The sequence below is a fragment of the Hyperolius riggenbachi genome, chromosome 3 (assembly GCF_040937935.1).
Source record: "Hyperolius riggenbachi isolate aHypRig1 chromosome 3, aHypRig1.pri, whole genome shotgun sequence".
NCBI lineage: Eukaryota > Metazoa > Chordata > Amphibia > Anura > Hyperoliidae > Hyperolius > Hyperolius riggenbachi.
The window spans coordinates 108,300,416-108,315,352 of record NC_090648.1 but is presented as its reverse complement, the minus strand read 5'-3'; the positions used below and the strand labels follow the sequence as shown (position 1 = coordinate 108,315,352).

The following is a 14,937-nucleotide window of genomic DNA, read 5'->3' as shown; positions in this document are numbered from 1 at the left end:
CAGGCAGCTAGTATAGCTTAAAAGGAAATAAATATGGCAGCCTCCATATCACACTCACTTCATTTGTCCTTTAACTTATGTTTTACCTCTCCTGGGGCCTGATGAACTACACTGCAGTAAAGTTGGCGTGTGCACGGTAATGTTAATATTACTAACGCTAGGGGAACATCGTAAGTTTACCCTTTAGCACTGCGGGCATTACTGGATGGACACGCGCATTACTATGGGCAATGTGGCGTTAAAGGGTTAACATGAGGTGCCCCCCTTGCGTTAGTAATACATTTGCAATGCACTGCCCTCGCATGGCACTGCAATGTAGTGCATCTGGCCCCTTGACTGACTCAACCTCCTTAGTGGTAACCCTAATTCATGAGTAAATCTTTGTGATTCAACCCCATAGATACATGCATTACAACTGAAATTAAACTAGCTGCTGGAAATGACACTTTTGTTTTGTTTGTAACTGTAAGGGCTCGTTTACACTATCGCGAATCCGCATGCGGATTCGCACATGTAATGCAAGTGGATGGGCCTGTTTCCACTGTAGCGTTGTTGAGGTGCGTTATTTTTCAGCGGTGAAAAAACGCACAAAAGAGCCGCAGAATTCGCCTGCGAGTGGAATGCATGCGAATCGCATGCAATGTATTTAATAGGGAAATCTCATGCGGTTTCCCCATGCGTTTTTTGCCGCGAATTCGCATAGGTACGAATGTAAATTCACACAAGCAGTGACGTGGTTAAAATCGCATATACCCTCACCTATGCGAATTCGCGGCAAAAAAACGCATGGGGAATTGCATCCGCGTGCGATTACATCAGCGGTGGAATCCAGGCGATTCTGCACCGCAATAGTGGAAACGAGCCCTCAGAATGTATGAAGACCACAAGAAATTAGGAGATTTATTCCAGCTATTTTTATATTTTTAGCTTTATCCATTTAATAAGTGGTCCTAATTTTATTCTGGTATGAAGGATTGTATGTTGGAATACAAGACTTTTCAAACAGCAATCAAGCCGAATACTTTTATACTAGATGTGGATATCCATTAGAACCTTATTTAGTGAATTATTGCTGTTCTTTTTGTGAGAATTTTGTCTAGACAAAAAAAAGTGGCGCGCACCTTTTCAGTTGGAACAGAGACAACAGTAAATACATTTTCTTTCTTTCTTTTTGTATACTAGGGAAGTATTTGAACGTGTTTGTTTTTTACTTTTATTCCTGGCCTTCTTTTCTGGTTGACACTATGGACACCTTTCTTACTTGGTGCTGGTTCAGACGGACGCTTGACAGGCGTTTACCGCCCGTGTCCAGGACTCCTCATTAAAAGCGCCCATTCAAGTGAATGAGAACGTTTGTACCGGCCTTTTACCGGCTTTGCGCGAATGCGGCGTTCCAATCCCAATCTTCCCTGCCATTTGAGGCGACTCTGGACACTACATGTAACATTTGGGGTCGATTAACCCCTGCATCTAATCTTCCCCTGTGGGGATGAAAAACGCCGATCGACAGGAAACCACGAAAGCCTAAACGCAATGCAGCCGAGACGCTGTCGAAACGAGGCGCCGCTGGGGGGGGCGCCCCATTGTAAAACTTGCACTGGGGCCCATAGCTCCTTCGCTACGCCACTGCCAATCACACTAATGTTAACAAATGATTGGGATATATATTGTCTTTTCTACTGTAAATGTGTTCTTTGTTTTTCCTTAGCTGGGAGCACAGATGGTCTGCGCCATGTCCGAATTCCTCAGGAGGTGTGTGTAAGGTTTCTGAGGCTGGCAGAGGTGAACACACAGAAGGGAGTGGAGACCTGCGGGATCCTGTGCGGGAAGCTGGTAAGCATGTGCCGGCACCATCTGCTGTTGCTTAGTCAGGATATCATTTCATAGTTACCTTTTACTGCACTTGAAGGTGAGCTGAAATCTGAACTCAAGCATGGTGTTATTTATCTCTGCTCCGTAGTTATAGGGTTACATGGAAAACCTTAAACCACAATAAAGCTAAACTCCTGGCAATTCGGTTATTTTATCTTTTAAAACCCCTTCAGGACCACCCAAACTAAAATCAACTGACCTTATATGAATTCTAGTTTCTGACAAATAGTAGATTTTACTGCTATAGTCTTCTATAGCACACTCTCTGAGAGCTGTCACCTTCTGGCATGAGTAAGGGGCCGTGCTGGTTGGCTTGTGATTATCTGATCAATATAATCACATAATTGTCTCGTTTGCTGTCTAAAGCCCCGTGTAAACGGGGAGATGTGGAAGAGGCGATCCGGCGGCTCGACTCTTCCAAATCCCCGCGCGTACCTGCCGCTCGCCGCGCATGCGTCGTATTCGATCCCCTGCTCGTCCCTGCCCAGCGCCGCTTATCTTTCGCTCGATTCCCTGCCATTGTCCCCTCGTGGGGAACGAGCAGGGAATCGGCGGCTCACAGATCGGACCTGTCGGAACTTATCAATCGAGCTGCATCAGCGGCTCGATTGATGAGGAACATCGCCGCCTCATCTACGCGTGTAGATGAGGCTTTAAAGGACACGTGAACTGAAAGGATATGGAGGCTGCCATATTTATTTCCTTTTTTCTTCTTGTATCAGTAGTGTCTGGATCACACACCTGAAACAATCCATTCAGCTAATCCATTCAGATTTCAGTCATAAATGCTTTATCTGCATGCTTGTTTAGGGTTTATGGCTAAAAGGATAAGAAGCAGAGGATCAGCGGGACCACCAGGGAATTTGCTTTGTTTTAAAGGGAATACATATGACAGCCTCCATATCGCTCTCACTTCAGGTATCTTAATTTCCACCTCTGTTTAGTTCCCTTGCAGTGCGCCTAAAAAAAATTATCATTTTGTTATCTCTGTATAGAAAACGTAGAATAATCCATTATCTCTGCATAGAAAACAAAAATAATCCACTGAATCTGAAAGTTTCACTGTTGCAATTTGGGATATTTACATATTTTAGTAAACATTCAGAAAGTACATTTTTTTATAGCATACTAAAAACACAAGCAAACTCCAGATTTTTTATGATTAAATGGCATCACAAGAAACCCCAATTTGTCCAGCAAAATAAAGACAAAGTGTTTGGATAGACTAAGATCTTTCAACTCAAGTAAAGTCATAGCAAAAGTGTAAAAATTGGCTTGGTCCTGAAGTGGTTTAAAATGTGTTATGGCTCCCGTCCACAGCCTCAGTGTTCCCGGGTGCCTAAGTTGCTGACCCAGCTTGTTCCTGATTATCCATTTGCTGCCTGTCCTGACCTTTAGCCTAAAGCTGGCATTTCCTATAACAATCTTTATTGCTTCATAGAAACCGTTAATAAAGCCAGTGTTTCAGGACCGCATAGGGTCACTTTATCAAGGCAAAGCTTGCTCAAGGAAAGAATCTGAAGCTTGTACGGAGTAAAATCGCCTCTACGGAGTCACTGAGAGTGATGTTGAGTGCGGGTGGCTGCTTTAACGGTTTCTATAAAGCAGTGGTTTATATGAAGCAATAAAAAATGTTATCAGAAGTGCCAGCTTTCTCTTTTGACTGTATAGACAGGAGGCGTCATTCGCCTTGTGGCTGTAGCACTCCTGCATCTAATGGTAGTGGCTGATCCAATTGTGAGTGAGAGACAACTTTGATTGTTCTGACTTTAGCTTGTATCAGTTTCACGCCAATTTGCCACCTGCCTTAACTTCTAGCCTGTCACCGACCACGCTTGTCTGCCGCCTGCCCTCAATATGGTGCTTGTTACGACCTGTCCTCCAGCCTTTCACAGCAGACTTGGCTCTCTCTGCCTTTGGTGGGGCAATCCTGTAGATTGCGACCTGGTGGCTACTAGGCATTAAAGTTGTCCGTTGCCCCCTAGGGGTAACGACCCATCATTCCTTGCGGGTCGCTCAGATGAAGACCCCTAGCCACTTAGACTTTGCAACCCGGGAGAGCCCATGTCAACCACCGGTGTCTGGGTTAACGACACACCTGTCCATTTTAAAAATTGTATTACTCCATGCTGTGAAAACTAAGTGCAGTGCCAGGGCAGTTTGGAAGGAGTGGTTGCCAGACAGGGGTGTACAGCTGGTTATGCATTTGCCCTTTTCCTCTCTGTAGGACAAAACATATAAACTTTTTTTATTTCTAGTTTGGTGTATTTATGTGCCTGAGCCAGCAGACGGGGCAGCCTGGAAAATGGATGGATGATCTGTCCACTTCTTCAATAAACCAATAAATCTTGGTAGCCTTAAAGAAACACCATTAAGAGGACCCAGAAGGGGCCAGAGTCCCAATATTATAGAGGTTGTTAGCATAAATGGTAGATCTCACAAGATAACGGGAGCAAGTATTTGTACTTTTTAAAGTGTACCTGAGTCTGGGGATATAAAAAATGTATACATACCTGGGGCTTCCTCCAGCCAGATCACTCCCACGCCGCCGTTCTCAGCTGCCCAGAGCCTCCTCAACTACCCCCGGTAAGACGTCCAGTTGCGGCCAGTCGGCGCAGGCACAGAATGCTCCCGGTAACAGGAGCGCACACAGCCAGCCTGTGCAGTATTCCCCCAGGTCAGACGACTTTCTGGGGCAATTTGCGGAGGACAGCAGTATGGGAGCTGTTGGAGGAAGCCCCAGGTATGTATATATTTTTTTTTATATCCCCCGTCTCAGGTTTCCTTTAAGTCAGGGGTCTCAAACTCCATTTACCTGGGGGGCCGCAAGAGGCAAAGTCAGGATGAGGCTGGGCCGCATAAGGAATTTCACAATCGCGTCGCATCTCCGCCTCTGCCCGCCCCTCTCACTCTTCCTTCACAGAGAGGGGCGGGGAGAGGCGGCGATCCGTGTGGCAATTGACGTCAGGAGGGGCAGAGCTGAAGCTGAAAGCTCTGCCCCTTCCAGCAAATGCCGGCGGATTGCCCCCAGGCGATTTGGGGGCTCTGCAGCCCTCGTTTAGCGGCGGGGATGCGGCGGATTACTTGGGAGCACTGAAGCGAACTATAAGGAAGCTTTTGCCGGCTAGGGCCAATAAATATTGTATCGAGGGCCGCAAATGGGCCGCGAGTTTGAGACCCCTGCTTTAAGTGATACTGTCATTTTCTTGTGGGGTCCCTGTTTACGCTAACAAGATCGTATCAAATTTTTTTTTTTTTTTTTTTTTCCTGGAACTGTCCTTCAGTTAAAAAAAATGCATCTCTCAGATGCTATATTATGTGTGAATGTGAAGTTTAGATTTCAGTAGAGTTTTTTTTTTTGTTTGTTTGTTTGTTTGTTTTGCTAAGTAATTACCGTATTTTTCGGCTTATAAGACTGAAAGAAAAATAATTTATCCTTGGGTTCTTCTTGAGACTCCGATCACACAATACACGCATATACCACAGTCGGCCTCGGTTGTCAGTCAATCGGCACCGGGAATCAGGAAAGAACAAACAGCAGTATATATGTCTGAAACTTACTCAAATGTTTATTTACCTTACTAGTGGTTATAAACTAGAAAATGATGTATTTTTGCATCATAAAACATCATAAAAGAAAAATAACCAGTGATCTGATCTGGATCGAGGGGTTGGCCCTAGAGCTGCGCAGCCGCATTCGCGGCAATGCGGACTGCGCAGCCACGGCCAGCTCATGCGGCCATGTTTGGAGAGGCAGGAGAGCCTGACCCGGGCCGTGAGGTCGGGAGCCGGCCCCGGGGGGCTGTTGAGTGGCGGGGGCCCGGCGGAACGGCACAGAGGGCGCGGATGGCGTCCTCCGTGCCTTAAAATATGATGCAGGTATTTTACTTTTTTTTTTATTTGGCCTCGGAAGTCCTTAAAAAAAGACCTAGAGCTCGTTTTTAAACGGGCTTGGGTCTACTAGTATTCACATAAAAATGGCTTTCTTAAAATATGTACAGCTTTAACCACTTAACGACCGCCTAACGCCGATAGGCGTCGGCAGGCCGTTAGTGGTATAGCGTCCATGCCAGTTCACAGAGGGTGCCTCCGTGAACAGTGTGCGAGCCACCGATCACGGCTCGCACGCATAATGTAAACACGTGGGGAAGAAATCCCCGCTGTTTACATCATACGCCGCAGCGCCGTGACGGAGATCGGCGATCCCCAGCCTCTGATTGGCCAGGGATCGCCGGCATCTGATAGGCAGAAGCCTATCCTATCAGGCGCAGGACGGATATCCATCCTGCGCCGCTCAGAGGGGAAGGGAGAGGGAGGGAACGGAGGTGAGGCCAGAAAACACTGCGGAGGGGGGCTTTGAGGAGCCCCCCACCCCCCGCAAATCAATAATAGCCGGCGGCAATCAGACCTCCCCTGCAGGACATCCCCCTAGTGGGGAAAAGGGGGGGGGGAGGAGTCTGATCGCCCTGGCACATACCTGATCGGTGCTGCGGGCTGTAGAGCCCACGCAGCACCGATCACTGAAAAATCCACTGGTCCTTAAGTGGTTAAGTAATATTTATTATTGATTTATTGTATTTATAAAGCGCCAACATATTACGCAGCGCTTATATAAAAAGTTACAATACAAAGAAACAAAATGGTGTCTCAGCACAAAGTGGCTGCTGAGGGGTTCAAATAATCTTTTCAAACATGCTCCAGACTATAAGACGTACGTAGGTTTAGAGGGCAAAAACCAGGGAAGAGAAATATACACCTAACCTATTGCATCCATGGTCCAGGAGCTGCTTAAAGATGTTGTTCTCCAATTATTGGCATGCAGTGTCCCCTTGTCCTCCCTTGCTCCCCCATGTGTCCCCCTGTTTCCTCCTTTGCTCCCCGTGTGCCCCCCTCTGTCCTCCTTTGTTCCCTTCTGCCCTTCTTGCTCAAATCTTATCTACTTTTTTTTCCAGATGCAGAATGAATTCACCATTACTCACGTCATTGTGCCTAAGCAGTGTGGTGGTCCCGATTACTGTAACACTGAGAATGAGGAGGACCTGTTCTTGATCCAGGACCAGCATGGACTGATTACACTAGGCTGGATACATGTATGTCACTGATCGAGTTCTTCTAACTTCTACTTCTATCTGCCTACCTTTGGCTCATTGTTTATCATGTAGGAGAATTATGTTGGTTGGAAGAAAGTTATGTGGGAGTCCTAGACATGGGAAACATGGCTCTTTATCATGGTTTTGATTAAATGTAGAGCTGTAAATTCATCAGCCATATACTGTTTATTTAAAGCTATTTAAAGAAAGCTCCATGTAGAACACTTCTGCTAGATTTTCTCCTCCTTATATGTATTGTTTTGGACCACACTAATGGGTGCTCAGCCATGACACGTTTCACTCTTCAATCTTCTTGTTCCCTCTGACAAACAATTACAACCAGTTGTTTAACAGTTCTTTCTTGTTTTTACAGACCCATCCAACGCAGACTGCCTTCCTTTCCAGTGTGGACCTCCATACTCACTGCTCCTACCAAATGATGCTTCCAGAGTCCATCGCTATTGTCTCTTCCCCAAAGTTCCACGAGTGGGTACCTGCTTTCCGAATTACTTTTCATTGTTTCAACCCCCCCAACTATTTCAAACACTGACCCACGCACCTATGACAAACCCTAACCCACGCTGAACTCTAACCTTTGCACCTACGCTGAACTCTACAGGTAGCGGATGTGGGCTACCCCAGGCACCCTATCATTTGCCGCCTCCACTCTACATAGTAGCCAAACTGCATGCACTACTTTCTTTGCCAATATCGGGATTTAGCAAAAGCTGAACCTCTGATGCCACTTAAACAGTGCCAACAGGATTGTGGGAAGTCTGTTTCTTCAGGGAAAAAAAAAAAATCTTTTCTCAAAATGCAAATAACAGAGACTTCCTGTTTCAGTTAAGATAAGGACACTATGACCAGAAAGTAATTGAATTCACCCCCCTTTGAAAAGTTTACACTGTGATGTAATCCTGTTATCTAGGTGGCGATTTCTGTGGGAAGGACAGTAATCTGTAAGTTAAGCAGTAAATGAACACTGAGCTGAGCTTTAAAAAAAAAAAAAAAAAAGACGGGGGAGCGACCCACCACACATGGCCATGGTCCACGCACTCCTCAGCTGACATGGCTGCGGCCCACGGGTGCAGATTCCTTTGGCTTTTATTAGGTAGGATAAGGAAGTATTTCTGAAGCTGAAACCAGGATAATTAACGTTAAAGTGGGTATCGTGGATAATTAACTGCATTCTACTATAGGTTACTACAGTGCCTCTTTAAGTTCTGGGGAATTTGAAAATCAAAATGTGGTTTACCTGACCAGGCCACCTCCTTCCTTTGCTCTTTGAGAGTTCTGCAAGCTGCAGTTTGTGTATGTAGAACTGAAAGAGGAACTCCAGTGAAAATAATGTAGTAAAAAAAAGTGCTTCATTTTTACAATAATTATGTATAAATGATTTAGTCAGTGTTTGCCCATTGTAAAATCTTTTCTCTCCCCGATTTACATTCTGACATTTATTACATGGTGACATTTTTACTGTGGGCAGGTTATGTAGCTGCTCCTAGCTGTTTTGGCTGTTAGAGACAGCTGTAAACAGCTAATTCCTGTCTGTGAACATTGTTACATTGTGACAGTTTGCCCAGAGTACCGTAGTACTCAGAGCTTCTTGTGGGAGGGGTTTCAGCACAAAATCAGTCATATAGCGCCCCCTGATGGTCTGTTTGTGAAAAGCATTATATTTCTCATGTAAAAGGGGGTATCAGCTACTGATTGGGATAAAGTTCAATTCTTGGTCGGAGTTTCTCTTGAAAAATTGAAACTAAAAGTCTAATAACTGAAACCCTCCTAAAATTGCTCTTAATTCTATATTGTTGATGGTCATGACTAGGAGAACTCATGGAGAAGCATGTGATCAGTTTGGTCAGGTGATAGAGATGTAAGTCTCTGATTTGCTAGTCATGATCATGTGCTAAAGCAGGATGTGATCACAGCAAATCAGAGCATTGCAAATCCATCAGCTGATCGAACAAATCGCATGCTTCTCCATAGTTCTTCCAGACATGACCATCACTATTCTGTATGCACAGCCCTCTTTATTAATTCTAATTTATAACTGCAGTAATTCAATTTTTTTTTCTGTTTTACTGGTGGTATGAGTACTGGTATGTGTTGGATGACTAGAGCTGTTTGTTTTGCAGGACAGGTATATTTAAGTTGACAGACTATGGCATGAAGGAAATCGGTGACTGTCGACAGAAAGGATTTCATCCACATTGTAAAGACCCTCCACTATTCTGTGTAAGCGTGACTTTTATACTGGCTATGTTCTTATCGCATTAGATTACATAGCTGTGGAATGCAGCTGTTATGTCTTGATTTCCGCATGCAGCACTGGCAGGATTTCCTGTGCCATTAAACTAAATCTGAGACAATAAAAGTAAAAGGATTTATTTTTACCTGCCACTGACTTCAGCCCCATGCAGTCTATTAGCACCCTCCTTGTTGGTTCAGTCCCCTCTGTTGCTCCCCTGTGAAGTCTGCGATCCAACCTGGTTGCAGGCCTCTGCACATGTGCAATCTTGACTGTGTGCACCCCTTTGATTGTGCCTGCCACCTGGGAGCATTCTGGAAAGCACTGTAATAGACTTAATGAACTACACATGCACAGAATGCTCCTGACCATGGGAGAGCAATCGGGGTGTGCACGGCCGGGACCATGCTTGCGTAGTAGTTCCCGACTGGCTCAGTCGGGGACTTTACTGAGGCTCACAGTGGTGCAGTGGAGGGGACTGGGAGAACATCGAGGGAACAGACACACTAAAGTGGGGTTGGAGGAAGCCCCAGGTAAGTATAGATTCTTTTATTTCTCATATACACTAATTTCATAAATGTAACACATTTTGGCTTTACATTTGTGTGCATTTTGCACTTTATCCTGTAGTCAGCGCTACAGGCTTACCTAGGCTTTTCGGTTTCAATATTTTCTATTGACATTTTTAATACATTAACATTACAATGATAAAGTATGACAAGAATCAGTGATATAGTATACATAACTGGCCATTTCCCAGGCAGGGCAGTGTAGTTATTCATGAGTGTAAAACATTGGCAGAGAATTGGCCTCTTATGCTGTGTTGATCTACTTCTCTTATATTTCATTCAAATGTCAGTTTTGAATAAAGCAGACTTGGCAGCACAAGTTAAAAGCCAGCAGCGTGAGTTAAATACAGCTACGCATGTTAAATACAGTACACCCATAAATTGTGGCCACTCCTTCCAAGTTACGGCTGCTCCTTGCTTCTACTGCGAGATGTGAAATAATACTTCTCTACCGCGGCCGCAATTACGTTAATGTGTGGTATATAGTAAATCCGCTACTAAGTTAAGTAGTAGTATAGAGTAAATAACTATAATAAATATAATTACTGTATATGTAATATTTTGAAGTAAGGCACACTTTATAGAGTAAAGTACCTCCTCTAATGTAACAATTATATGATCTGAGATTCACTACCTAGAAATAAGGGCCTGGCTGACATTTTCCATTCATCTCCAAGAACTACAGTGCACAACTCTTTTACCTAGGTGTTTTTTTTTTTTCTGCTACAGAGTGGGGTCATCTTTGGAGCATAATGAAGGCATGATGAAAAGGGACTGATAACTTAGTGACTTGCCTGTGAGGACGTTCATACATAACCATCCGCTAGTTCCTTAAAGCAAACCAGATGGCTATAAAATCCAAAACTTATTAAACTTAAGCGCTAACATATTATGCAGCACTGTACAATAGATAGGGGAGACATTACAGCATTAACGTTAAGCAATGTTACATTATATCATTCCTCAACAGTACACAAAATAGTGATCCAATATAGGGATAAATATACAGTAGCAGACAAGCCACTGAGTCCTTATGGTGGCGGAGAAGGGCACACAGGAAGGAGGGCCTACTAAATAGGCTTACAATATAAGGAGCAAGATACTTGCCTAAAAAGAGGGAAGCCTCTAATCCTCCAGAGGCTTAACACGTCCCCCTCTTGACCCTACCATGTTGGCCGGGACACTCGAGGCTGCGCTCCACCTGCTGCACGAGCATTGCCGTGCCTGCGCTGTAGTACAGAACAAATCGTGGACGAGTGGCTTCAGTGACTGTGCTTATACATGGCTGGGAGTTCACCCATGGCAATCTGTGCACGGCAATGATGGTGTCAAGGAAGACATGGTAGCCTGTGGACTATCCAGACCCTTTACTCTACTCTATCTAGGTAAGTATCAATGTTTTTTTTTTTTTTTTTTTTTTCCCCGCTATCTCAGGATCACTTTGAGAGCAGGGTAATTGTGCATTCCTGACTTGGCCTTATGCTGGGGATGGTTATCAGCCCCAACCTTGTACCTCTTTTGAAATTCTCTATTCATATTTTGGTAATTCTCAATTATCTCTATGATCAGTATATGTATCACCAGTATGTTCTGCAGTGTTTTACTATGGAGAAATCACTGTGTGGGTCAGGCCGTTTAGCCGAGTCATTATTGATGTGGTGTGAAATGTAAAATGGACATTTTTTTCATCCATGTTGCCGGATTGTAGAAATGACAGTCAACAGATCCTATGTTATTCATTGGATCCATTCACACTTGTCAGTTGCGGTAAATGCAATGCAAACTCCCGAATTGCACAATTTTATTTTTATTTTGACAAGCTGATGTGTTTCCCATAGCAACCTATGGTGGGACGCATCTGCTTCGGACTCCAAGCTAAAGTCACAGAGTCAGGCTTGCTGTGATGTTTGCTTCCTTAAAGGACAACTGGAGGGAGGCTGCCATGTTTTGTTTTGTTTTCCCTTTTGTGCAATACCAGTTGCCTGGCTGTCTTGCTGATCCTCTGCCTCTAATACTTTTAGCTATAGACCCTGAACAAGCATGCAGCAGATCAGGTGTTTTTGACATTAATGACGGAACTGACATGATTAGCTGCATGCTTGTTTCTGGTGTTGTTCAGACACTACTGCATCCAAATAGATCAGCAGGGCTGCCAGGCAACCAGTGGTGCTCTCGTGATTACTCGTGATTCAAATGAGCTGTAATTGCTGCAGCTAAGTGGCTGAATGCGGCATGGTTATTTACCCATCATGCCACCGTCCACCCTGCGTTTCAAAGAGCTTGTACGCATCCTATGGGCGCGTTGCAAGCCTCGCTATGGCGCACTTCCTCCTTCAAGAAGGAAGGAGGAAGTGCGCCATAGCGAGGCTTGCAACATGACCAATAGGACGCGTGCAAGCTCTTTGGAACGCAGGGCGGACTGGCATTATGGGTAATTAACACTGCCGCATTCATCTGCGGCAATTACAGCTCATTTGAATCACCAGTAATCACTTGTGAGAGCACCGCTGCAGGCAACTAGTGTTGCTTAAGGGGGAATAAATATGGCAACCTCTATACACCTTTCACTACAGTTGCCCTTTAACCACTTAACGATCAGCGCTGTTTTGTATGATCTGTGCTGGGTGGGCTCTTCAGCCCCCAGCACAGATCAGGTGGCAGGCAGGGTGATCAGACTTCCCCCCCCCCCCCCTTTTTTATTTCCCACTAGGGGGATGTCCTGTTGGGGGTGTGTGATCGCCACCGCCTAGTTGTGCCTAGCGGGGGGGGGGGGGGGGGAGGTGCCTCAAAGCCCCCCTCCGCAGCGATATTCCCCCCTCCCTCTCATTCCCTCCATCCCCTTCTCAATATAGGCGGTGCAGGACAGCGATCCATCCTGTACCACCTCTGATAGGCTTTAGCCTATCAGATGGCGGCGATCCCCGGCCAATCAGAGGCTGGGGATCACCGATCTCCTTTACGGTGCTGCTGTCACAGCAGCACCTAAACACCGGGGATTACTTCCCCGGGTGTTTACATTTAGTCTGCGAGCCGCAATCTGAGGCTTGCAGGCTGTTCACGGGGCCCCTCTTCATGAACTGACAGGAAACGGCCGCTTGAACGAATGGCCGTTTCCATGGAAACAGGTGGAACCGGCAGCGGCTGGTCATTAAGTGGTTAAGGGAGTGAATGGGGTTGTGGAAGATGAGCCCAATTGATGATTCAATCAATTTTGGCTCAAAATAGTTAAATGTATTGATATAGCATGTTGGAAATTCTCGGTCTGATGTAGTCGAAAATGTGTGCAGGGGTAACTGCGTGCGATATCATGATGATCGACCTGGCCTCTTACCTCCACCCCCCCCCCTCCCCCCCCCATCCCCTTTCCCTGTTTGCAGTGCAAATTCTCACCTGTCCTGCTGGCTGGACTCCCATCCTCTGCTGTCACCCCCGTGTGGCACTAGGTGCAATCTGTGACCCCACATGTTGGTGCTCATGGTAATGGCAGACATGCTGAAAATCTCTCACTGATCAGATTCGGACAGAATGAGATCTGTCTCGTGGTCAATCTGCCCATACATCACTAGATGTGTGCACTTTAAGTTTGGGTCTCTATGCACACCTCATGTACATGCCTCATGTTACATGCCTCTTCACATACCCTTTACAAAAACCGAATCCGTTTTCATTGCTTTTCATCATTGTGTTTGTCTCCCCCTACAGGCCACCAGCCACACTTCTATCTGTGACCAGGACGTTGTCGTCATGGACCTGCGATAAATCCTGCAAGGTGTATGCCAAATACCATTCCTTTTACCTGAACTCCTGACTTGCCTGATGCCATTAAACTCTGTAAAGAGCAGCTTGTAGATATGGACTGTGTGTATGAACACAGAATTTGTTTGTCCTATGGAGATGTGGCCTTTGGGAACTGGCTTCTACTTCCCGAAATGCTCCAACAACATCCTACACTAGAAATAGCTGCACTGAGTATTCTGGGTCGCACTGTAACTATGAAACCAGCTTTCAACACTAATAAGCTTATTTGACGACAGAGTGCAAAATACTCCTGACAGCCAATCGGAATATACATTTCACCCCCTTGCAAACTTTTTTCTGATTGGTTGCTGTACTTTGTACATTGTTCCATTGCCTTCTTGAAGCGCTAGGATGTTTACCTATGATTTTTTTTTTGTTATCCTCTGAAAAAGAAACTAAGTACTTTTGACACAATTTTTGTGCCACAGTCTGCCACAAGTTTCTTTCACAGTAATTGTTCCTCTTTAAAGGATATGCAAACATATAAAGATCTTCTAAACTGACTCCAAACTGCCCCCTCTCATCAGTAAAGCTGTGCTCCCACTCGTTGTCGGACCACGTGTGGCCAGTGGGAGCGAAAAGTGTAATGTCCTCTCCTATGGCTCACCGCGGTGTGGCTGTAGCCCGGGACAGATGCTCTCCCCCACAGGCTATATGGGGGAATGCATCCACCAGCCCGGGATTATCGCGGACTGCAGAGAAGTGCGACTTGCTTACTGCAACTGATGCTGCAGCGTGATAAGTGTGAACAGCTCCTATATCTAAAATAGGAGCCGTTTACTCGATATGCGGAGAACAGACAAAAAAATGTCCGCTCCCCCCCCCCCCCCCCCCCCCTTTTGTTTGCTCATCCTTCAAATAATTATTCTTTTTATATCCTGGCTTCAGATCACTTTTAAGCAAGATTCCTGATTTCAGGCTCTCTTCCTTAAAGCTTGAGATTTTATTTTAGTAATAGAAATTTTGTACATACATTAATTTATTTGATCCCAATTCCTAAAAAAAATATACAAGACTGTTTCACTGTTTGATAAAAAAAGAATAATACTGTATAATGTTTATTTTCTAGCATCATTAAATATTTTCAGTGCTCCTTGAATGTAGTTAGTGTTGATTAATTATTAATGTGTCGGGGGTACTTGGTTCTGGCTTGGCAGAATGACCAGCTGAAGAGAATAGGACACGCTGTGGATAGCTGTGACATTTGCTAGCAGGGGACTACTGGGTGGATGGTTTCTGCAGCGGCCAGTTCAGGCTGCCATTATTTGCAGTACATAACTGAAAGTGAAGGTGAGATTTGGTTCGGTAGAGGACTCAGCATTGCTTTATGAGCTGTCTGATGGAACAGTTTAACACT

General features: G+C 45.1%; 1 protein-coding gene across 2 annotated transcripts in view; it reads left to right on the top strand.

Moving 5' to 3' along the window:
• STAMBP (STAM binding protein) overlaps positions 1 to 14,634 on the top strand; it is a 37,289-nt gene extending 22,655 nt beyond the window's left edge. For both annotated transcript variants that reach the window (XM_068272344.1, XM_068272345.1), the window contains exons 6-10: positions 1,709 to 1,833; positions 6,825 to 6,962; positions 7,336 to 7,448; positions 9,101 to 9,200; positions 13,485 to 14,634. In XM_068272344.1, the coding sequence (XP_068128445.1) occupies positions 1,709 to 1,833; positions 6,825 to 6,962; positions 7,336 to 7,448; positions 9,101 to 9,200; positions 13,485 to 13,541 (533 nt within the window). In that variant the 3' untranslated portion in view covers positions 13,542 to 14,634. The remainder of the gene's footprint in view (positions 1 to 1,708; positions 1,834 to 6,824; positions 6,963 to 7,335; positions 7,449 to 9,100; positions 9,201 to 13,484) is intronic.
• Positions 14,635 to 14,937: the final 303 nt, after the last annotated feature.